The sequence below is a fragment of the Chelonia mydas genome, chromosome 18, assembly GCF_015237465.2.
Source record: "Chelonia mydas isolate rCheMyd1 chromosome 18, rCheMyd1.pri.v2, whole genome shotgun sequence".
In the NCBI taxonomy this organism is placed as follows: domain Eukaryota; kingdom Metazoa; phylum Chordata; order Testudines; family Cheloniidae; genus Chelonia; species Chelonia mydas.
In genome coordinates, this window is record NC_051258.2 from 898,392 (window position 1) to 922,821 (window position 24,430).

Consider the following 24,430-nt stretch of genomic DNA (forward strand, 5'->3'; position numbering starts at 1 on the left):
AACCTCAATAGGGCTTCTTTAAAATACAGCCAGCTCTCCTGGACTCCTTTCCCCCTCATGTTGTTCTCCCAGGGGATCCTGCCCATCAATTCCCTGAGGGAGTCAGTCTGCTTTTCTGAAGTCCAGGGTCCGTATTCTGCTGCTCTCCTTTCTTCCTTGTGTCAGGATCCTGAACTCGACCAACTCATGGTCACTGCCTCCCAGGTTCCCATCCACTTTTACTTCCCCTACGAATTCTTCCCAGTTTGTGAGCAGCAGGTTAAGAGCTCTGCCCCTAGTTGGTTCCTCCAGCACTTGCACCAGGAAATAGTCCCCTACTCTTTCCAAAAACTTCCTGGATTGTCTGTGCACCGCTGTATTGCTCTCCCAGCAGATATCAGGGTGATTGAAGTCTCCCATGAGAATCAGGGCCTGTGATCTAATAACTTCCATGAGGTCACCTTAACTTTCTCTGCAATAAGCTAAATTGTGTGTCCTTTTTGACATGGGGACACCAGAACTGGACCAGTCCCAAGTGATGGGATCTCTAATGCTATACACAGAGGTAATATCACCTTCTTACTCCTGCTTGTTGTTCCCCTCCCTCCACCTAGTAAAGTACACTTCCAGAGCTGTGAATGTGGGTGTGTTTCTGGGTTTGAGCTACATTGACACAGCTGGTTCAGGAGGCTACAGGACTGGAGTAGCAGGGGATGCTGCAGGTAAATAATGCCACACATCTGCAGAGCTGAGGTGAGTGAAGTTTGCGGAGCACCTCCCGTGTTGCACCTGGCTCTGCTTGGGAGGGCAAGACAATTTTATTGCTTATCTGAATGTTACAATTCCAAATGCAGTTCAGAGATGCATGGGCTGGATTCACACTGGGTTGGAGAGTTCTCAGCCAAGCTCCCCAGATAGCACATGCTGGATACTGAAAGCCTGCAGAGGAGCTTGACCCAGCACCAGACTCATGCCTAGAGCCACCTGACTGCTGAAAAAGTGGCCATATCTTTATAAGACATCAGCTTCCCCAGTGAGCAATGGTCCCCACAGTCCCTCCACCTCCTTCTCCAGTGGAGAAATCCCACCTTGCCCCTCCACTGACAGCAATGGAGAACTCTGCTTCCCTCCCCCACTGAGGGGGAGGGATAGCTCAGTGGTTTGAGCATTGGCCTGCTAAACCCAAGGTTTGTGAGTTCAATCCTTGAGGGGGCCATTTAGGGGTCTGGGACAAAAATTGGGGATTGGTCCTGCTTTGAGCAGGGGGTTGGACTAGATGACCTCCTGAGGTCCCTTCCAACTCTGATATTCTGTGATTCTGAGAGCAGTGGGGAATTCCCTCCCCAGGCTGTTCTCAGTGGGAGCTCTTGGGTGTTGAGCTTGCTTGTAAACATGGCCTCCAGCCTCTGCCCCTGGGTACCCACGCTGCCCTGGGGCAGCCATGAGGCCTCTTCAGCAGGACCACTGCTGCCAGCATGCAACTCAGCATTGCCAAGTGCAATGTAGCTGTCATTTGCAGAGATCAGTGGCTGTTTCTCTGCGGATTCCTGGTCCTCTGGACCATGGGGTCTGTCGGAACTTGGTACTGAGCAAACCTCCATTTCCCCAATCTGTGAATTAGGGCTAAGGCCCACCTCACGGGGGCTGAAGAAAAGTTAATACCTCTCCAAACAGCAGGCAGGCCCTCAGCTGGAAAGCACAATAACCTTCCTCCATGCTATATAACATGCTCCAGCTGCTTGTGATTTGCCAGACCAGCTAGATCTCCCCGCCAGCTGGCATGGCTCGCTCAGAGGGTTGTGCTGGGGATGCTGGTTAGTTCTCCCCCCACCCCCCTCTGCCATCTGGAGTTTTTGGAGGAGGCCTGGTTTTGCAAGGCAACTGCTGTCCCCTGCCAAAATCTCTGCTACCCAGGGAGCAGTTACTGAGCTCCAAAGGCACCTCTGTTTCTGGCACCCAGCAGGCTAATCTGAGGGAATTGACTATTGCCATTCTCTTGGCTTGTCTCTGATCTTCTCCCTCCCCAGAGGAGACTGGGCTCCATAACTTGACAATGTGAAGGGGGTGGAGGGGATCCCCCTCCACCCCCTGCCCCGTGGTGGTGCTGCTGTTCAGGAGGTGAGGATTGTTTTCATTCTGCTCTGTCCTGACTATCCATCCCAGGAGATGCTGGTTTACCAGTCACCTCATGCAGCTAGTCATGTGAGAGCTGGGGTGTTTGCACTGCAATTCAACTCTTTCTGTGTTGTAATTTCCACAGTATTGGAGCGAAGATCCATTCTTATGTAGTGACTTGAACCATGGGTCATCTGTGAGGACTGAGCCTGTGACCCACGCACAAGCCTCAGGAAGGAGGGCCGTGTTTGGGCAGAGGAGTGATGGTGCTGGGCACGGAGAGGCAGTGCAGTTCAGTGCATAGGCATCTGGACAGAGTCAGATTTTGGTCTATCTCCAGATGACTTTGGGCAAGTCACTTCAACCTCTCTGCCTTGGTTTTTCCTCTCCCATTCTGTGTGATCCATTTAGGTGCAGGCTCCTTGGGGCAGGGGCTCTCTCACTAGGGCTCCTTGTCTTCACTAGGAAAAAGGTGGAAAGCCACGTGGTAAAACCCCCGTGCAGACAAGGCAGTTGCAGTTTCAACATGTGTTAGCAGGACGAGGTGACCCCCAGGGCCCCCCTTAGTTTTTACCTCAACTTGCTACCACATGGGAAAACTAAACTGCCACGTCCTTACTAGGATTTTACTATGTTAGGTGTGGTCTTACCATGTGTTAGCTTTCTTCCTACATGTGGATGCATCCCCAGTGTCTGTCCAGCACCTTGCACCACAGGGCTGTGATCCCTCCTGGTGCCACCAGGCCCCACTGTAATACAAACAGGAAGCCCAGTCAGAGGTGGTGCAGTGTCTAAAGGTGGCTGCCCTTGCTGCACTGAGAGGGAATTTAGGAGACGTTGCAGGACAGTAGGAGCTATATGTTTGAGAAGTGCCAGCATGTCTTAATTGACCTCAGCCCCCTCCCCTGGAGGGAGGACTATGTCCTGGGCTGAGTTGGTTGGACAGCAGAACAATTTAGCCCTTCTAGCCTACCTGGGACAATCCAGGCCTCGAAGGATTTTACCTAGGCTACAGCCGAGTCTGTCCTCTCCTGAAAGCTGTTCTGGATGGGGGAAGCAGGGGGGGGACAAGGAGGTGGGCTGGGGTAGATGTCCTTTCTCACTAGCGCAGCAGTGCGAGTGGTCTCTGTCTTCCATTCCCCAGAGTCTGCTACGCAGGAACAGATCCTCTGCTGAGCACGCAGGTCCCTGGTGTCTTCCTGAGTGATTGCCAGCAGCATCATGAAGGCTCTTCTCCTTGTCCTGCTGGCTGAAGTCTGTCTCGCCTCCCTTGTCCCAGGTATGTGGATCCCTAGGTTACTCACACCCAGGCCATTCCTGGGGGATGCAGGGCCTGGGACAAATCAGCCCCCACCAGCTTGGGGGCCCTGCTCTGCATCTGTGGCTGGAAGCCCAGGGGTCTCACAGCATCCCCCAAATCCCTAGTTCCCATGCCTGTCTTCCAGGACTGACCGTGCCAGCCAATTGCACTGGCCCGGGGGGCCCCACCAAAGCGCAGGGCCTGGAGTGGTTTCCCCAATTTGCCCTACCCAAGGGATGGCTCTGCTTGCACCCATGGGCGTACCAGCTTTGTGGCATGTGGTTCGAAGAGTGTGTGCATCAAGAAAGGATGTAGGAGTTCTGATCCTCTCTGCGAACATGCTCCAACCATTCCTGAAGGCCGCAGCTTATGGCGCGACATCTGGGGCTTGTGCACTGCCATGCAGAGAACCCATCAGCTGCAGGTCTGCAGAGCTCTTTACCGGGGTCTTTCAGCAGGCAGACAGAACTCAGGATGGCTGGTGCCAGCCCATACTCCTCAAGGTGGATGGTCCAGCTCCTGCAGTATCGGTCACCCCTCTGCGCCCCCCTAAGCCAATGGTGCAGGCTGCAGGGGAGACCAGTTGGGAGGGCTGGTCTTGGCATAGTCCACCAGTCAGATGGGCCAGTCATCATGCCCCGCGCAGCCTGCCCATACAAGGGTGAAAGATGTCGTCATTTTAACGTGTTAGCTAACCCTGGGGTTGAGAGGGCAATCTGTATTTTAATTTCTGTTAGCTGGTCAAACTCTGACCTCCCCTCTTAAAACATGTCAGTTAGCACCCCTTAAGCTGCTGTGCCTGCTCAGGGCTGAAGCCAGCCCCACCCGTGTCTACCTAAAGCACGTCATAGAATCCTCAAAGATTAGGGTTGGAAGAGACCTCAGGAGGTCCTCTCATCTAACCCCCTGCTCAAAGCAGGACCAATTCCCAACTAAATCATCCCAGCCAAGGCTTTGTCAAGCTGGGCCTTAAAAACCTCAAAGGAAGGAGATTCCACCACCTCCCCAGGTAACTCATTCCAGTGCTTCACCACCCTCCTAGTGAAATAGTTTTTCCTAATATCCAGCGTAGACCTGCCCCACTGCAACTTGAGACCATTGCTCCTTGTTCTGTCATCTGCTACCACTGAGAGCAGCCTAGCTCCATCCTCTTTGGACCCCCCTTCAGGTAGTTGAAGGCTGCTATCAAATCCCATCCCCACTCACTCTTCTCTTCTGCAGACTAAATAAGCCCAGTTCCCTCAGCCTCTTCTCATAAGTCATATGCTCCCCTCCCCCAATCATTTTCATTACCCTCCACTGGACTCTCTCCAATTTGTCCACATCCCTTCTGTAGTTGGGGGCCCAAAACTGGACACAATACTGCAGATGTGACCTCACCAGAGGGGAATAATCACTTCCCTCAACCTGCTGGCAATGCTCCTTCTAATGCAGCCCAATATGCTGTTAGCTTTCTTGGCAATAAGGGCACACTGACTCATCCAGTTTCTCATCCACTGTAATCCCCAGATCCTTTTCTGCAGAACGGCTGTTTAGCCAGTCGGTCCCCAGCCTGTAGCCGTGCATGGGATTCTTCCATCATACATGCAGGACTCTGCACTTGTCCTTTTTGAACCTCATCAGATTTCTTTTGGCTCAATCCAACAATTTTGTCTAGGTCACTCTGGACCCTATTCCTACCTTCCAGCATATCTACCTCTTCCCCCTGCCCCCCCCCCCCCCAGTTTAGTGTTTTCCACGAACTTGCTGAGGATGCAATCCATCCCGTCATCCAGATCATTAATGAAGATGTTGAAAAAACCGACCCCTGGAGCACTCCGCTTGATACCGGCTGCCAACTAGACATTGAGCAATTGATCACTACCCGTTGAGCTCAACAATGTAGCCAGCTTTCTATCCACCTTACAGTCCATTCATCCTATCCATACTTCTTGAACTTGCTGGCAAGAATACTGTGGGAGACTGTATCAAAAGTTTTGCTAAAGTCAAGGTTTATCACGTCCACCGCTTTCCTCATATCCACAGAGCCAGTTATCTCATCATAGAAGGCATGACATGCCCTTGGTGAATCCATGTTGACTGTTCCTGAGCACCTTCCTCTCCACCAAGTGCTTCAAAATGGATTCCTTGAGGACCTGCTCCTTGATTTTTATAGGGACTGAGGTGAGGCTGACCAGTCTGTAGTTCTTTAAAGATGGGCACTATATTTTTCTTTTTCCAGTAATCCGGGACCTCCCCTGGTTGCCACGAGTTTTCAAAGATAATGGCCAATGGCTCTACAATCACATCAGCCCATTCCCTGAGCACCCTTGGATACATTAGATCCAGCCTATGGACTTGTGTATGTCCAGCTTTTCTAAATAGTCCTTAACCTGTTCTTTCACCACTGAGGGCTGCTCACCATCTCCGTATACTGTGCTGTCCACTGCAGCAGTCTGGGGTGAAGACCGGGAGGGGGAAATCATTAAGTACTTCAACTTTTTCCACATCTGTCGCTAGGTTGCATCCCCCATTAAGTGTCCCACACTTTCCCTGACCACCACCTTGTTGCGAACGTACCTGTAGAAACCCTTCTCGTTACCCTTCACATCCCTGGCTAGCTGCAACTCCAATTGTGCTTTGGCCTTCCTGATTACATCCCTGCATGCTTGAGTAATATTCTCATACTCCTCCCTAGTCATCTGTCCAAGTTTCCACTTCTTGTAAGCTTCCTTTTTTGAGGGAGTCAGTCTGCTTTTCTGAAGTCCAGGTTCCATACTTTACTGCTCTCCTTTTTCTCCTTTTGTCAGGATCCTGAATTTGACCATCTCACGATCACTGCTGCCCAGATTGCCACCCACTTCTATTTCTCGTACCAATTCTTCCCTGCTTGTGAACAGCAGGTCAGGAGGAGCACGGTTCCTCCAGCATTTGCACCAGAAAATTGTCCTCAACCCTCTAAACTTCCTGGATTGTCTGTGCACTGCTCTATTGCTCTCCAATCACCCTGACATTGGCTGGAAGTCCCCCCCATGAGAACCAGGGCCTGTGATCTGGAAACTTCTGTTTAATTGTCTGAAGAAAGCCTTGTCCACCTCATCCTCCTGGTCTGGTGGTCTATACTTTACCTCTGTAATGGAGACTCCCAGGGGGCAGGGCAGGGCCATCACCCCTTGGACAGAAAGGTAACTAAGGCACATTGAGGCTAAGGGGTTTGTCTACACTTTGGGGGGTGGGGGGGAGACCTGCAGCAGGAAGACTCCGAGCCCAGGTATATAGCCCCCGGCCCATGCGACACGTAGCAATACAGACATTCCCACATGGGCTGAGAGACCCATTCCGTTCTCAGCGTTTCAGAGCCCAAGTGGGAATGTCCACCAGAGCCAGTGCTAGCCCACTGGGGGCCTTAAGCAGGAATATTTTACCCCCACCCCAATATTAAAGCAGGCAAATTCTTATAAGTGAATAGGGGCCCCCTTGAGCTGCTCAGGGCTCTAAGCAGTTGCTTAGTCTGCTTCTCCCTGTCGCTGGCTCTGATGTCCACACTGGTTTTAGTGCCCTTGCACGGGGGCTGGCTTGCAGACTCCAGCTCTGAGACTTGCAGCCCCATGTCTGTCTTGCAGCATAGATACACCCTAAGCAGCTTGCACAGGAAGTCTGTGCAAGCAAAGGGAATGGAAATAGGTTTTCTGGAGCCCAGTGGCACACCCTAACCACTGGGACATTGTTCCTTGGGGGGGCATCTTCACCATGCTCCTCTAGGGCACCGCTAAGCGCGAAGGGTGTAAAAGGCTGAGCAGCACATGAAGAGACCCAGAAAAGGGTAAAACCAGCAAAGGAATAAACCCCCTTTGCCCACCAGGAAGAGAGGGCCCTGAAGAATACAGGAGAGACCACCTGGATAACGATATTCAGAAAGGACTCTTCTGTAATTGCATCTGAATTCACATCCAAGGGTATTTTTGTCTGATGCTGAGTCAGGGCAGAGGGTCACGGTCCTGGCTCAGCAGAGCCCCTGCCAGCAGCACATGTGAGAATTCAAGCCCCAGTGCTTGGGGGTTCAGGGCCATTTCATGGCTCTGGGATTGGATGCCGGCCTGGGAGAGGCCGGCATAAATCAATGGCAGCGATTAATTGGAAAGTGCTACCTGCAAGAGACTCGCTCTACTGGATCAGGGCTTGTAAAAGGAGAACACAGGCTAGAGAAGTGGGGAGAGTCCTTGCTGTTCCTGGGCAAGGGAACAATTTTTATAGTGGAAGCCATTGAACAAAACTGAAGTAACAATGGCAACCAAATGCTTTTCAATCTGGGAGGGCTGCCGCAACCCCAGCAGCACCCCCAGCATGGGGTGGAGCCCAGCATGAGGAGTGGGGGTGGTATTGCCTGCCCTGTGTGCTAAGGGGTCGCGCTACAAAGGGTGCAGCCCTCTGATCCGCCAGGGACCCACATCAGTGAATTAAAAGCAGAGGCAACCCCAGGTCAGAAAATCCCCTGGCTCGGGGCATTCAGTATCTAGACTCACATGTCAGCAAAGAGCTCCCTTGGTTTTTAACGGGATACCAACAAAGAAACCAGATCCAAACACTCCATGATCTTTGGCTTGTGGGAGATCTGGATTGAAATCCTGTGGGTTGAGCTCCTCTCTGGCGGGAGCTGATAGTCCAAGCCAGCTAGGGCTGTCCACTCACCCACATTGGGAGGGTGACCAGGCCTGCCGACAGCAGTTCCAGGCCCCAGGGCAGAATAGTCAATGAGGCCCCTGCACAAGCTTCGCCCATGGCCCACCTGACTCTTGGGTGGTGCTGCGCCCGCACGGGCTGGTGCCCAGAGAGCTGCCATCTGTGCTCCTGGATGCACTCTTCCAGCACGCCCAGGGCTTTCACACGCTCACCCAGTAGGGTTGCCAGTGGTCTAATCACGCAGACCCAAAGGGGGGTGCGGGCTCTGGGGGGGAGTTTGGGTGCAGGAGGGGGTGAGGGGGTGCAGGCTCTGGGAAAGGGTGTGGGCTGTAGACTGGGGCAGGGGGTTGGGGTGCAGGAGAGGGCCAGGGGGTTGGTGCTTACCTCAGGTGGCTCCTGAAAGCAACCAGCAGCAGCGGCTCCTAGGTTGGGGGCGCAGGAGGTGTCCGCGCGCCACTGCCTACAGGCACAGCTCCCATTGGCTGCAGTTCCTGGCCAATGAGAGCTGCGGAGTTGGCACTTGGGGCGGGAGCAGTGTGCAGATACCTCAACCTGTGGCCCATGGACTATGTCTAAGGGGTCCACGAAAGACTTAAATCGAAAACTAACTGAAGAGAAATCAGCTATAGTTACAGATAATCCATTTCCAAAGGGGTCCTCGCCTCCATTCAAAATTTTTTAGGGGTCTGCAAATGAAAAAAGGTTGAGAACCACTGTGTTAAATAATTGGTGAGCCTTCTAATGGTCCCACTGAACTTGTGTTTTCTGGCAGCTTTGAAAGCCCTTGGCTTTATCTACCCTTTTGAATTCAGGATTAAACAGGGATTTGGCGCTTTCTAGCCCCAGCCAGAAAAATTGGAAGCAATTCATACCCCACACTCCAGTTTTCAGCTAGGAACTGCACAGACAGATCCATTTTGGATCCTCCCTCATTTTGTTTGTGACAAGTTGACAGATGCTCAGTGCTCCCAAAAGCGATGAGGTTTATAGAGAGTGGTAATTCCCAAAGTTTGTCAGGTGACTGGCCACACCAAAGCAGCCCTGACCTCCCTGGCTCCGCCAGCCAAGTCTTTGCCCTATAGCCCGGCTTGTACTTCTTGATTTATATTTTTCTCTTGTGGTGGAACATACAGAGCTGGCGGCATTAACTCCTTCCAGACTTGATGTAGAGAACAATGGGCAGGCGAAGGGACCAGGTCGGAGGAGGCTGGGAAACCACTGCTGGGCTGTGTAGCCCCAACCAGCTCTTCTTGCTGGACTCCTCCCTTGCCACCTAAGTGTTGGAGTCTTGTGGTCCCCACTTCACCCAGGGATTCTCTGTATTGTGGCTGCTTTCCAGCCCCCACCATGGTGATCTTTCTGGCCCAGGTGCAAATGAATCTGCAGTGCCTAGGAATAAGATTGTAGCCCTTTTAAATAGTTTGCTAGCCCTCTTGTGATGCCCACTGTGTTTGTGTTTTAGGAGCTGCCAGAAACCAGCCAGAGCGGCTGGATGTGTGTAGCTAGGCGAGTTCTACTGATGCCAAACATTCAAAAGCTTGAGTCTGGCCCTGTGAAAATCATGGGATTGGCTTAAAGCTTACAAGATTTAAAAAATATTGGAGGGGAGGGGGTCCTATTTTGCTTCCCCCCCACCCCTGCTTTCACGTCACATTTGCTTCATGTTCAGACTTTTCCGTGCAACCAGGAGGGCTAGAAATTTGCTTTTTAAAAAAAACAACCAAAAGCCAAGATTCTCCTGCAGTACCAGGATTCCAGCAGCTGGGGCTTTAAGAAAACACCTGCAACCCAGAACTGGCAATAATGAATTAACGAATATCGTTATTTGGGACCCAGTAGTGCTGGATGCTTTCTTCATAGTGCTGTGGAAAGACCAAATGCTCCTGCAGACCCTCTCTTAGGGTCTCCATCTCTGTTCTTCAGTCAGAGATCAAAGAGCAGTCCATCCTTCGGACACCAGTCCCCAGGACTGAGTCAGCTCAGGCACAAGAAGCTGGGACTTGATCCAAGATTCCTCTTCTGAGCTTCATTCCACAGGCTAGAAACCTCTCCTAGTCCCATGCACAATGCCACAAAACCTTGGAAAATGGCCACTCCCCAGGTGACCTCCCTGAAGGGTGGCTGATTTCATAAGTTAGTATGGCAAGGAGAAGACTGTGCAGGCAGATGCTGCTGGCTTCCTTAAAGACATGCAGGGAATGCTCGTTTCTTCTCATGTCTAGATCCAGGCCTGTGGAGGCAGGCTCTTGCTGCTTTCTGGGGCTTGGTTCCTTCTGCTAAAGGATAGAGCACTGTGGTGACAGCTGGGGACTGGGAGTCAGGACCTCTAGGTTCTTCTTTGAATGATTGCTCATATTGATTCCAATTAGATGTGTGCACGCTTTGTGCACAGTCATTAGAAAGGTGTTTGTTTTTTCTTTGCCCCCCTAGTCACACCAGTCAGGTCAGCTGTGGAGCCTCCTGGGGTGGCACCTTCATGGCGCTCAATATATGACCCTGCCTACCCAGTGCCACCTCAGTTCCTTCTTACTGAGCAGGGGGTTGGACTAGATACCTCGTGAGGTCCCTTCCAACTCTGATATTCTATGATATGATTCTACCACCTGTGACAGTTGTTGGAACTGTGGCTTCTTGCTCAGCATGTTCTCCACGTTTCCCTAGCTCTTGTTTCTCTTGTATCTTTTATTTAGCTTATTGTAGTATCATAGAATCATAGAATATCAGGGTTGGAAGGGACCTCAGGAGGTCATCTAGTCCAACCCCCTGCTCAAAGCAGGACCAATCCCCAATCAAATCATCCCAGCCAAGGCTTTGTCAAGCCTGACCTTAAAAACTTCCAAGGAAGGAGATTCTACCACCTCCCTAGGTAACGCATTCCAGTGTTTCACCAGTTGAGATGGGAGGTTTACCCTCCATCCTGACCGGTTTCTCTTGGGAGAGCTTTCATCCCAAGTCCCAGGGGTTCAAGCCCATGTCCAAGTCCTGCTCCAAGCCCATGTCAACGGGCAACCCTCACAACGCTTGTCTCAAGTGCCTGGGGGAGGCTCACCAAGCCAGTAGGTACGGGATTTGCAAGGGTTTTGCCTTAGAACCAAAAAGGAGCAAGACTTTCACCTTAAGCAGCTCCTTATGGTGAAGACCTACTTAGACCTCAACTTCCTTCCATGTGTCCAGATCTGGCACAGAGTTCTTCGGTGTGTAGCGCCGTGGTGGAAGTGGCACAGTGGATGGACTCTGGCAGAGACCTGCAGCACTGCTGCTCCCTGGCGCTGAAACCGGCAGGATCAACCCAGCACCGCTCCCACTCCCTGGCACAGAAGCAGCACCCAAAGCAAAGAAAGAGCAGCTCTCCGTCCCACAGACCCACCCCTCTGGAGCTAGCCAATGGGGCACGTCCTCGAGAGGAGCACCCAGTGCCAAAGCCTGCGGAGACGGTACCATTGCCTTTGGCCCTGCAAGGGGGACTGTCGAGTCTGGTGCCGCTGGACTCCCCAGCCCTCATCATTGAGGAGGTTGAACTACCATCCACTCAGGACGCCTTTCCAGCCACAAGGGACCTCATCACCATGACAGCGCCAAGGTTGCCTAGGATTCGCATCAAGCCTCTGGTTCCACAGCGTATGGCACCATCTCAAGGCAAAGAAGCAATGAACTGGCTGTCGGCACCACTGGTCAAACTCCCGGCACCACTCCAGCTCATGCCAGCACTCTCAATGCTGATCCTGTGTGGAGCAGGTCCTGGACACGGCACCAATCTGGCGCCGCTCGATAACCCTGTGTAGCTCCAGGTCACAGCACTGCTCCCCAGCCTCGCTGCTCCACTCAGCACCACCCTGGCCCTCGTGATCCCGGTCCTCAAACTTGGAGGCAGGGTCTAGGTACTCAGAGCAGGACTGGCACTGGTCAGGCTATGGACGCTCTGAGGTGGGGCCAGGGCCATGGCCTGCACAGTGGCAGGGACCAGTGCAGTGGCCATTCTGGACCCCATGGGCATACCACCAGCCCAGGGCACCCAGTCTAAAGGCTCCCAATCGGCCACCTCTGAACCGAGGGGGCCGGAGGCCTCAGCCAGTCGACCCCCCGCAGGGGTGCTGAGGAGGCACAGTGCCCCCACCCCCTCTCAGAATCAGCTCCAACTCCGGTTCCTGACCCGGGGGCAACCAGCAAAGCAGATCGTCAGGCTCCTGATGAGCAGGAAGGACGGGAGGACCTGGTTTTCCCCCAATGGCCTCTTCGTCCTCCTCGGACAAGGCCGTTGCAGGCACTTCTGTCTCTGGACTGCCTCCTATAGATGGCCATGCCCACCAGGACCTCCTGCGCAGAGCGGCATGCGACTTGGGTCTGCACGCCGAGGAGGTGGTGGAGTTAGAGGACCCTGTGGTTGACATTCTGGCCCCAGAAGGTCCTTCGAGGGTGGCTCTGCCCCTCATCAAGACCATACAGAGCAATTCCAAGACTATCTGTCAGCCTCCAGCCTCCATCCGTTCCACAGCCAAGGGCGTTGAGAGGAAGTACTTTGTGCCCTCAAAGGGGTACGAATATCTCTTTATGCACCCACAGCCCTGTTCATTGGTGGCTGCGACTGTAAATGAGAGAGAGGCAGGGGCAGCAGGTGCCGGAGGCCAAGCGCCTAGACTCGTTTGGCCGTAAAGCATACTCCATGGGGGGACGTCCGCTCAGGATTGCCAACCAGCGGGCAATTCTGAGCTGCTGTAACTTCAACTCCTGGAACTTGATGCTCAAGGAGCTTGTGCCATCTGAGTCCAGGGAGGAGTTTGGGGGTATAGTAGAGGAAGGCAGGGTGGTGGCACAGGCCTCACTGGACACTGCAGACTCAGCAGTGCACACCTTGTCCTTGGGTATTGCCATGAGGTGCACCTCTTGGTTGCAAGCCTCAGGCCTTCCACCGAGGGGCAGGCCTGGTCGCGTAGCAGACTGCCTCTCGGCTGCACAGCCTAAAGGACTCTAGGGCGACTATGAAATCCTTGGGTATGCACACCCCAGCAACACAACAGAAACCCTTCCAGCCCCAGCCCCAGCAGCAGCCCTCCTACCCTCCTCAGCTGAGGCAGGGCTTCTACAGACTGAGGGGCAGGAACAGCAGGAGGAAGCCTTCCAACCCCCCCTTCCAAACAAAGCCAGGACCCAACCAAACCATCATGGGGTTCCAAGCGGGCCTTTTGAAGGGACGCCCGAGGACAACGCACCAGACTCCTCCCTGGATCCTTCCCCACCCTTTTTGAATCGTTTGTCCCACTCCTACCCCGCCTGGTCCCAAATAACCTCGGACCGCTGGGTACATAAAGGTGCGCCTTGCTGTTATTTCGGCCTTCCGCCTGAGCGCGTCAGATCGCTCCGTCTTTGCCAACCCTATGGTTGGTTGCTTCCTCAAAGATTTGCACCGCCTGCATCCTCAGATTCGGCAGCCTGTCCCTGCATGGACCTTAACCTGGTCCTTTCATGGCTCATGTGGGGGGCCCATTCGAACCATTGGTGACTTGCTCCCTCCTGTATCTGTCTTGGAAGGCAGCTTTCCTGGTGGCCATGACATCTGTGAGAAGGCTGTCTGAGCTAAAGGCTCTCACCTCGGAACCGCCTTACACAGCTTTCCACAAGGCTAAGGTGCAACTCAGGCTGCACCCGGCCTTTCTCCAACGTGATGTCTCACTTCCACACCAGCCAGGACATTTTCCTACCTGTCTTTTACCCTAAGCCTCATGCCAGTACCAGCAGCAATGGCCACTCTCCCTTGATGTTCAGCGAGCACTAGCTTTCTACATTAAGCGCACTAAGACATTTAGAAAATCGACCCAGCTATTCATGGCAGACCAGATGAAAGGCCTCCCGGTCTAATCTCAAAGAGTATCCTCCTGGATCGTGTCCTGCATCTGCATGTGCTAAGAACTGGCCAAAGTGCCGACCCCAGCTCTCATGGCACACCCCACTAGGGCCCAGGCCTCATCGGCCATGTTCCTGGCCTAGGTTCCGATCCAAGAAATCCGCAGGGCAGCAACTTGGTTCTTGGTACATGCCTTCACCTCTCCCTGGGCCATCACTCAGCTCACCAGGGACGACACAGCTTTTGGTAGTGCCGTGCTGCAATCAGCCTTTCCTTAACACCTGGGTAAGGCTTGGGAATCGTTATGAGCAATCACTCAAAGAAAAAACGGTTACTCGCCTCTCCTAACTGCTCTTCGAGGTGCGTTGTTCACATCCACTGCTCATCCCCGCCCATCTTCCCCTCTGTCGGAGCAGCCGGCAAGGAGGGACTGAGGAGGCGCGGGGTTGGCAGGGTCACATATTGAGCCCCTCGAAGGCGCCACGCCAGGGGGTTCGACAGGTGCTGCCAGGGGAAAAACTTTCCGTGTGTGCGCCCCGCATGCACAGTCCTAATTGGAATGGATGTGAGCAACACCTCTCCAAGAACAACAGTTACAAGAAATGAGTAACTGTTCTTTGTTTTTGTTTCTGGCTCTGCCTGATTTGCTGTGTGACTATGGGGCAAATTACTTTGGTCAAACTTTCAAAAGTGCCCACTAATTTGGGGCACATGAGGGTCTGTGGTTGTGTGTGTGGTGTGGTTTTTTTTTATTTATTTTTTTTAAATCCCAGAGGTTCTGAGTGTCATGGCTCAGGGCTATCACCCATGTAGTCCCCCTCTATAATCCCAGCCAAGCAGTCCACCCTCTTTCTCCCCTGGCTGTCACCTCTGGGGCGGAGGGGCTCTCCCATTGCTGTAGTTAGTGCACCTCTCCAATGGAAGGCTTCTGTGTCCAGCTGTGTGCATTGGGAGTTAGGTCTGCTCTGAGGGGTGGATTTTTCACACCTGGAGTAATGTTTGAGTTGACCTAACTCTGCAGTGTAGACCTGGCCCTTCTCTCTGGCTCCTGTGCTCTCACCCTGCTGTGGCTCTGCTTTCAGAGAAGGAGGAGAACCCACAGTACTGGAGGAATCAGGCTCAGCAGACACTGAAAACTGCCCTGAAGCTGCAGCAGCTCAACACCAATGTGGCCAAGAACATCATCTTATTTCTTGGAGATGGTGAGTGCTTTTATCCACTGCCTAAGCAGCGCACATGGGGCGGGAGTGGCCTGTGTCAACCCCAGTGTCTCAGGAAGGGGGGTTGGGTCAGTTCTGGAAATTGTGGGTGGGTGGGGAGTGTGTGTGTGTGGGGCTGGGGGGCAGGCAGTGATCTTGCCATCAAACTTTCTTGGAATTTCCTGTAATTCCCCTGGTTGGTGATTCATAAATCTCAGTGGATTCTGCCAGAGTCCTCCACTTGGGAACTCCACTGGTTGGGACTGCGCTGGTCCACAATGGGAGTTAGGCGCCTAAACACCTTAGAGGGTTTGGGCCTCTCTCCCCAACATTACCCACTGTGGCTGACTCTGGCTCCCTAGTGGTAACTGTGTCAGTGGAGTGGAGGAGGAGCAGTAGTGTGTCCTCTACTGGGCTGGAGTAAGGAGGCTGGAGATGGCAGCTCCCCCTCCTTCCTCACCTGGCCTAGGGAAGGACCACTGAACTGTGTGTCATAGACCCTAGACACACATCGTGTGGCTCAGTCACAGGGGCCTGTGCTTGTAGCCCAGCTACACTTGCAGAGCTGAGTGGCTGTGGAGTGCGGCGCAGCGATAACTGTGCTGATGTTGCACTCACTGTGACATCACACTATCAAATATTCGCCACCAATGGGAGGCATTATGTCATCAGAGTAAGCTCCCATTGGCTGACCTGACCCCCTTCCTGCCAGCTTTAGAGAGCTGCGTTTCCCAAATATCCCCTTTCCCAGGCATAAAATGGACACTTTTCCCTGCCCCTCCCTGCTGGAGTTCAGTGATCCAGGTTGTGTCCGAGTTGGTCCTGCTTTGAGCAGGGGGACTAGATGACCTCCTGAGGTCTCTTCCAACCCTAATCTATGATTCTGTGAGTCACGATGCAGGCTGAAGGTGGAGAGGAGAGGCTGATTCCAGAGATGCTGGGAACCACTAGGCCCACCAACAGTAGGGCTGGGATGCCAAGTTTATCTAACCTTTCAATTAGCTGCTATGTGGTTAGATAGCCCGGGAAAGCCTGGTTCAGAAGGGCTCAGTGCCAGCATGCCATGTCCCAGGGACAGCTGATTCCATTTAGACCCATGCTTGGGAACATTCTTCTGCGGTCTTAGTGTAAAACATATGGGGTTGTTGGTAATCCTGGGCTGTGCTCTGATTCATGGGACTCCCGGGATTAGGTCTCTCACTCCCCACCCCCACGCACCCCTCCCCACTGTGAGCTGCAGACAGCTGTTCCGAGAGGCTCTAGTTATCAAGCAGCAATTTTTCACCACTTCACCCAACCTCAAACAAGAGGATAAGCAAACGAAGCAAAGACCCTTGGAGCAGGGGCAGATGGTCAACAAAGCCAGCTTCTGAAAGCCAGGAATGCTTGTGCAGGCTGGCGGTGGGGGTAGAGGGAGAGAACAGAAGGAGTGAAAGCAACACAGGGGGATTATTCTCTGAATAAACCCTTTGAAGGTTCACTGGTCGCTATTGCTGATCTTGCCCCATGAGTAGCGTCCGGTCACATAGCACCTCTCGGAACATGTGCTCTGGAGCCTGACTCCTGGGGCAGGACTTCTAAAACATGGGCCGTTTGTGCTGTGTGCACAAGTGCTATTGCTCCGGCACACACCTGGTTAAGTGCCCCTCAGCACATCCGTCCTGATGAGCTGGTTTTTAAAGCTCTCCGGGTTCTCTGCCCTCATCCCCGAGGTTGGGTATGTTGCTTGTCTGAGCTTTTTCACTGGCTTAAGTTGGTGTGAGGGATCACTGAACTTCAAGACTTTGTGTCCTAGCCTTTCACAAACATTGCACGCACACCAGTAATTGCCGTGCAAATGATTGTGTGGTTGGAAACTGGTTACGTGTATTCTGCCAGAAATGAAGCAAAATAATATACTTTTTAATGGAAAACCTGATTTTTCTGTTTTGAGAAAAAATGTAGAGAAACAAAGTGGTTATTTGAAAAATTCTTTTTTTTTTTTAAAGGCCATTTTTAATCTGACATTTTGACAATTTAACGCCCCTACTCAGCATAAATAGCCTTTTTCTAATAAACAAAACAAGAAAGAAAAATCAAAATGTCATGTCTGTTCCATAATTGCACAGTCAAGGGGAAAATTTTCAAAAGCACCTAAGTCCCATTTTCAGAAATGATCTTGGGCTCTTAGCCCACATTTCTATTGACTTCCTATGAGACTTAGCCTCCCATGTTAAGTAGACGCTTTTGAAAATGTTACCATAAGTCACTATAGTGTGCTAGGTCCCAGGCCTTCACTGGCTCCATCTCTGAACATCATGGAAGTTAGTGGGCATCCATGGGGCAACTTGCAGATTCAGAGCTCATGGTTATAAAAGAAATACCAGGTATAAAAATGTCACTGAGCTACCAAAAGAATGAAGGTGAATGCAGGAACAGAGTGTATATTACAAGAGCACCCTTTGCAGATAATAGATGGGGAGGGCAAACAGACACAAGCCTACACAGCCTGCCCCTGAGCCTGGGTCAACAGGCTTGTGCTTGTGCTACTGGATTAGAAATAGCTGTGTAGACATTGTGGCTCGGGTGGAGCTCATGCTCTGACGTCTAAGGAGGGGGTAGGTCTACACAGCTATTTTTATCACATAGCACAAGCCCTAGTCTGTGGTGTGGTCTTGGAGGCTCGCTACTCCGCAGTGCCAAGGTTCCAGAACAGGTCAACAGCAGAGCCAGGAATAGAATCCCGCGTGCCTGGCTCCTAATCCAGTGCCTTGTCCCCTAGACCAGGAATAGGGCCCCTTGCCTACCAGAACAGTTAGATGAGAGCAGCTCCCTTGCTCTCCTTAGTCCTATCTGACTGGTTCTCTGAGAAGATCTCCCAATGTGGAGATTTCCAGGGACTGCTTTAAGCTGAGATGGCCACTGGAGAAAACTGGTGCCCATCTTCTGTGCTTCCTCACATTGAGGGAAGGGCCTTATGTCAATTTTTGTCTGAACCCACTCAGGAAGAGGAAGCACCTAATTCCCCAAAGTCTTTGATGAACTGGAATCCTATATTGGCAAGGATGAAGTGGTTTGCATAGACTGCTTTTACTGTGTATAACAGCCGTGGGTTGGGACGATGGTCCTTAGCCCTGGACTTCTCTCAGGGGAATAGAAAAGGGATGCAGAGCAGAATAAATGTGCAATGTTCTATTTTTAATTCAGCAGTTAAAGGGTTAATTGTGTCATGAGCATGGTTTAATTATACTGTCACCTGATGTTTTCCTCTTGGGGCCAGGGGAGCTAAGCTCAGACAAAAAACAGGAATAATTGTTGCAACTAATGTTCTAGTCTGCCCCTGATCTGGAGACAGCTGTGTGGAGAAGCCTCTGGTGAGTGGGTTGGACCGGCTTTTCTGATCCCCCTGCAGTGCCTTGCAATAGCTTTTAAGGAAGTCGGAGTCAGTGCTTTGCGATTCTTCAGCATTGGACACAGGTCACTGCTCCATGTGATTCATTTTTGCTTTGTCCAACTGTCTGCTGCAGGCATGGGAGTCTCCACAGTCACAGCAGCTCGTATCCTCAAGGGGCAGCTGCAGAACATGAAGGGGGAAGAATCCCTGCTGGAAATGGATAAATTTCCTTATGTGGCTTTGTCCAAGGTGAGCCCAGTTATTTTTGCCTGCCTGGCTATTCCTGGGGCATGGTTTGGGGTGGGAGCAGGAGCTACAAAGTGGCGGGGGTGAGGCAATGCCTGTGGCTGAGAATCTACGGGAATCTGTCCTGCTCTGGATTTCATGGCTGGGGCATTTAGACGTGTCTGTATTGGGGGCACTGTGAAGCTGCTCAGCTTGTGGGGGAAGGGTAGAGAAAAGACTGGATCACAGTCATTCAAAGGACTGTACCTGTTTCTGTGCTCAGCCTTGCAACGCCCAACGAATTTAGGAGCCTAAATCCCAAAAGGAGCCTAAGTCAGTTAGGCCTTGCAATGCTGAGTGCAGCAATGCCTAAAGGCCTTTAAAAAGCTGGTCTGTGCCCAAGGAGGTACAATCCCAGCTCCACTACTGCAGGGGGGAGGGGCAGCAAGGATTGTGCTTTGTCCCTGTCTCTTGCACCTTCAACTTGTTATGTTTCTTCCTGGGGTATGAGGGAAGGTTTTCCTCCAGCACCTGCTCCCCACCCCTCTCCTCTCACCCCACACCCTGCCTAGTATCAGAGCCCCATCTTCTCTGGGCCTCAGCTGCGTTTCCCCAGTTGCTCAGTGAAAGCAGCTCAGTTTGTTTCAGCCTGGTTGCAGAAAGAGGTGACTGGATAAAGCATCTGCCACAGCCTTGGAACTGTCACTTTTCTCCAGGGAGCTGGTTGCTTTGGGTCACCTGCAGGGCATTCACCAGCAGTCCTTCCCTCCCACTCAAAATTACTTCTCTTAGGGGCTAGGGACCCCTCTGTCCTTAGCTTTTGCCAGCTTCCCCGTGGGAGGAGAAGCTGGGAGACTAACACATCTTTGTGGGCCTGTTGACGAGACTGCCCCTTTGTTGACACCCCAGGCAGAATCAATTTCAGTGACCTCAATGCCATCTCTCCAGCAGGTATTGACGAGTGCTGTAAATCAAACTTGCAGCGAATAGGCCACTGGCAAAGATTTGTGCCAGCTGACTGACACATACACGCCCAGGGCAGCTCCTCTTTAAGAAATTCAGTTTCCATTTGTTTGGGTTCATTCAAGTGATTGCAATTGCATAGGGATTAATGCCAGAATGTACACAGGTGTCTTGGCCTCTCAGACCAGGAAAAGATTTATGGCAGAGAATACAGAGGTGCTGGGCCAACTTTGATGCCTTTTGGAAATTTGACATTTGAAAGGGCTCTGGGTCAAGGGCAATTTTTAAAGGTTAGATTGTGGGAAAGCAGACTCCTGAAAAACCCTCTGCATTTTCACTCTGGTCACAAGATAGACTTTTAAAACTGATCCCGAGGCTGCCAGGTGTGTGCATATGCGTATGAATGTATAGCGGCGTCAGCATAGCTAGGGTTGCAGTCAGATTTGCACATACCCACATATCTCTGATTTAAAATAACTGAGAATTTCAAAGCCACCTCCAGGATTGGGGTGCTTAGTTTGCATTAATTACGTCATGGATGGGACCTCGAGCATCCAGATCCCTTAGACTGATTTTCAAATCAGTCTGAATACAAAGAGTTTATTTCCCTGATTCCTTATAATTGAGCTGCTCTCCACCAAGCAAAGCCAAGAGAGCTGCTCAACCCATTGCCTGCTTCCATTCTCTGAGCCTGTGGAGCAGGGGGCTGGGGTGGTCAGTGGTCGCACAGAGCTTATGGAGTTTACAAGAGATCTGCTTTATTCTAAGTTTGGTTCCAACCGTCTGTGCATAACATGAACTTCATGGCACCCCACCCAGGCTGTCTGGGAAGCTCGGCCCTTGAAGGCACAGTCCCTAATATCACAGGGACCAGTGCCTCATTCACAGAGTGGCAGCTCTTAGGGTAAAACACTGCATAGATGAGCTGCTCTTAAAAACAAACTTAAAAATGCCATTTCATTTCTCTCAGACTGCTTTTCCCTGGACATGAGTCCCTGGCATTTGGGTTGGAAAAGGGATCTTGGCACCAGCATTTGCAGGGCTGTGCTCTTCGCCCAGCCCATCTGCTGGCATGCAGCTGGCCACGGGGGGATGGTCTGGCACTGAGACACCTGCTGTTGCCTCCCTGCTCTGAACTGAAGCCCTGATTCAAACCATGTTTGTGTCAATAATGCATCTCACCACAGTGGAGTGCAGGGTGAGGCTAGCCAGCTGCTTGCCACAAGGCGGGGGGGGGGGGGGGGAGGGGGTGAGGAATGCCCCACTTTGGAGGAAAAACTTTATTTTTTGCAAGGTATGGGGTTTTTTATTTTTATTTTTTATTGAATAGGATCAAATGTGTTGCCTAGTGTCCCTGTCTGGTGCCAGGTTAAAAATGTTCTGGATTGAGTTAAAATATGCATGGAGCTGAAAGGCAGGGATTGTGGGCAGCTGGGTGATGGCACGAGGTATAGGGGTCCTGCTGTGCCAGCTCCCTTTTCTGCTGTGGGAGTCGAGCCTGAAGGCACAGGCACACCCCTTGAGGCAATCTCTCCCTTACTACTTACCGTTGGGCTCTTCCTGATGAGGGGGAAGGCTATTGGTGGGTGGAGGGCAAGGGGGTCATATCAGTGCTAGTAGGTGAAAGGGTTGAGAACATGGGCATCTCCCAAAGTTGCCCCTGCATGCTGCAGAGGTTGGCAGTTGGAGCAATTTCCTGGCATCACTGGTGGGCCCCATCCCACCAAGGGCAATGGGAGTCTTGGTGCCAACTTGGCAGGGTTGGCTGGAGCCCACAGGGAGGCTGGGGTGCCTGGCTAGTCAGGGTTTGTCTGAAGTAACAGTTAAATGCCCCAAAGTTGGCTGTGGGTGAGGGTGGGGAGTGAGAACTGGGGGACAATCACAAGGCAGAGAGCAGGAGACCTGCCTGGCATTGTTGGGAATGGGAGCATCTCTCTGGAATAGGAGGTTCAGGGCAGTCTCCTTGCAACCGTTGAGTTACCATGGGGCAGAATCCAGACCTGGCATGAGTGGCAGTGTCTCTGGGCCCAGTCCAGCTGTGTGGCCTGTAATTGTGCAAGTTATATACATGGTGCATGGAGCAAAGTAGTGAAACTTGCACCAATTTGTTCACAAAACCAGTGTAATTTACATGCTGAGAGGACGGATGGGAGGGCATTGAAGAAAAGCAGCACCCAGTAGAATGCTAGACAAAGCAACCCACTCCTTTCCTTATCTCAGCCCCTCTTGTTAGCAGTGTCCACGCCAAGGCGCAGGAGAGATTCCACTCCTTTTTCACACCCACTGAATGCCAGCTGCATGGAGTGTCTCTGCTTTCCCACGCCCGTCCCGAGTGCCTTATCCCACAGAGACCTCACCATGGAATCTGGGCTTGAAGGCAGCTGGTGTTGTGATCTGTTCTTTGCCTGGAGACTGGAATCCAGCTCCTAGCATAGAACACACCAGCCTCCCGAAGCCTGTATATGTTCATTGCCTTTCTCCTAACTCACCCCAGCTCCTTTCCCCATAGGCCATCAGCAGACCAGTCCCTGGTACATACAGTTGGGAGGTTTGGGGCTCTGTTTCCTCCATGTCTGTTCTGGGGAGGAAAGGCAAGTGACTGAGGCTGCTGACACTGGTCTTGCTCATTCAATCCTGCCGTTCATCCTTGCAGACCTACAACACCAACGCCCAGGTGCCAGACAGTGCAGGCACTGCCACCGCTTATCTCTGTGGGGTGAAGGCCAACGAGGGGACGGTGGGCGTGAGCGCAGCCGTGACCCGTGCTCAGTGCAATACCACAGCTGGCAATGAGGTCACATCGATTCTCAAGTGGGCGAAGGGAGCAGGTGAGCAAGTGGGCAGGCTGTAAGATGTCATGTGTGATACAGACCAGCTCTCTGGGCCCAGTGGCCAGAGTGGAGGGTGGGCAGGACAGGGGCATGGCCAGGTCAAGTTGATTCATTTCATCGATTTCTTTATTTCTGGCATTCCTGTCCCTTAGAGCAGGGCTTCCCAGATGTGCTCCTCTTCCAAAGAAGGGTTGGGGAAAAACATCCCTGACCGCAGAAACAACTGCCATGCCAAGGACACCTGAAGCAAAGCAATGTGAAGTTTCATCCTAAACTAATGGACAGTGCCCCCTTCCATGTATCCGTTGAAAAGAAATACCTGGGACGTTACCCAGTGAGATCCCCCATCTCCTGTCTGTTCTGGGCATATCCTACAGTGCCCCCTCTAGGGCTGTGGCTAGAAAACATGTCCCTCCAACATGAGGTGAGCAAGGGGAAAATGACTGGCGGAGGGTGCACTGCATGATAGCATCCCAGAATGCTTTGTGTGGTGGTCTCTCCTTCGCAGGTGTCAATAGAGCACAAACAGCCGGGAGTCCGGTGACACCTTAAAGACTAATAGATTTATTTGGGCATAAGCTTTCGTGGGTAAATGCAGCATGGTTACACTCAGAGATGGGGATCAGGCCCTTTATATCTCTAACCGTCAAACAGCATGTCATGCTCCCCACTCACTTATCCCACTATTAACCCCTTTTCTCCTGCTGCAGGCAAGTCTGTGGGCATCGTCACCACCACACGGGTAAACCACGCCACTCCCAGTGCTGCCTATGCCCACTCTGCTAACAGGGACTGGTATTCGGATAACGAGATGCCCCCGGAGGCCATCCAGCAGGGTTGCAAAGATATCGCCCAGCAGCTCTTTGACAACATCCCAGACATCGAGGTATAGTGTGGAGAAAGGCAGAGCCGGTGGATGAATAGCATTATGTTCCTGGGGTTGGGGAGGAATGACTTGAGGGGCTGGGTATAATATGGTGAGGGCTGGTATCAGTGGGAGCTGGCATTGATTAGATCATGAAATTGTAACACACGTAAAATGTGTTCTGCAACCCCAGTTGGTGGCTGGGCCCCATGGAAGGAAAACCTTCTGCTGCTTCCAGTTAATGGAGTTTCTCCTTTAGCACAAGAGGTAGAAGTATGTTCTGCAGGGCTGGAGGTTGTGGGTTCATACCCATGGGGGGCTGTTTCAAAACTCAATTATTGGGGGATGGATTAGGAAGGGTTGGATGGTCAGTGGGATCAACACCCAGAAATGTGGATACTTCTGCTAGGCTTGATGGCCTGGGAACAGTGTTTGTCATGAAAGGCAGCATGGTGCAGTATGGAGGGTGCCATCCTGGCAGGTAGCAAACTTTGGCTCTGCTCCCTGCTCTGCCATTGCCTTGCTGAACTGGGTTGAGGGCTATCCATGAGGGTGATGCAGGGTATAGCCCTTTATAGTGATGGAAAAGGACTGCTGCTGTTCTGTACCTGGGATTTTCCCAGCTGGATTTGTAGATTACTGTTGTCCGTAGGTAGGTAAACTATTGCAACTGAAAAACATTCCTCTGTATACATACAGCGCGGCTTGCGTTTACTTTGGACCTTGGAGAGTTCACTTCAATCTTGTTGTCACTCAAGTCGTGTCAGCATTGTGTGCTTTGGAGCTGTGCAATGTCAGAGCAAATCCGTGGTGGGGGGAACCAATCGGTTGTCCGTTCTAGAAGTAGGAGTTCTGGAACTTCCCTGACCCTTCTCAAAACATTGGTTTTGCTTTCTGCCCGTGATTCCTGGAGAAGAGCAGAGCCTATGAAAACATGGGATAAATGTGTAGCCCAGTCAGATTGGTGGGAAGAAAAGATGGTGGTATGCTAAGCTCTGCCCATGTGAATCATCCGAATGAGACACTGCTTGCAGTAGATTGTGCACATGTGTCTGTTTGCCAATATATGGGAAGGGGTGATG

The 24,430-nt window shown here is 52.0% G+C and overlaps 1 protein-coding gene across 2 annotated transcripts in view; it reads left to right on the forward strand.

Moving 5' to 3' along the window:
- Positions 1–24,430, forward strand: part of ALPL (alkaline phosphatase, biomineralization associated) — a 73,701-nt gene that overhangs the window by 19,997 nt on the left and 29,274 nt on the right. The window contains exons 2-6 of one of the 2 annotated variants that reach the window (XM_037881342.2): positions 3,239–3,373; positions 14,975–15,094; positions 18,598–18,713; positions 22,306–22,480; positions 23,194–23,369. In XM_037881342.2, coding sequence (XP_037737270.1) covers positions 3,316–3,373; positions 14,975–15,094; positions 18,598–18,713; positions 22,306–22,480; positions 23,194–23,369 — 645 coding nt within the window. In that variant the 5' untranslated portion in view covers positions 3,239–3,315. Of the gene's footprint in view, positions 1–3,234; positions 3,374–14,974; positions 15,095–18,597; positions 18,714–22,305; positions 22,481–23,193; positions 23,370–24,430 lie in introns of both variants that reach the window. The other variant, XM_043531795.1, reaches the window with a different exon arrangement.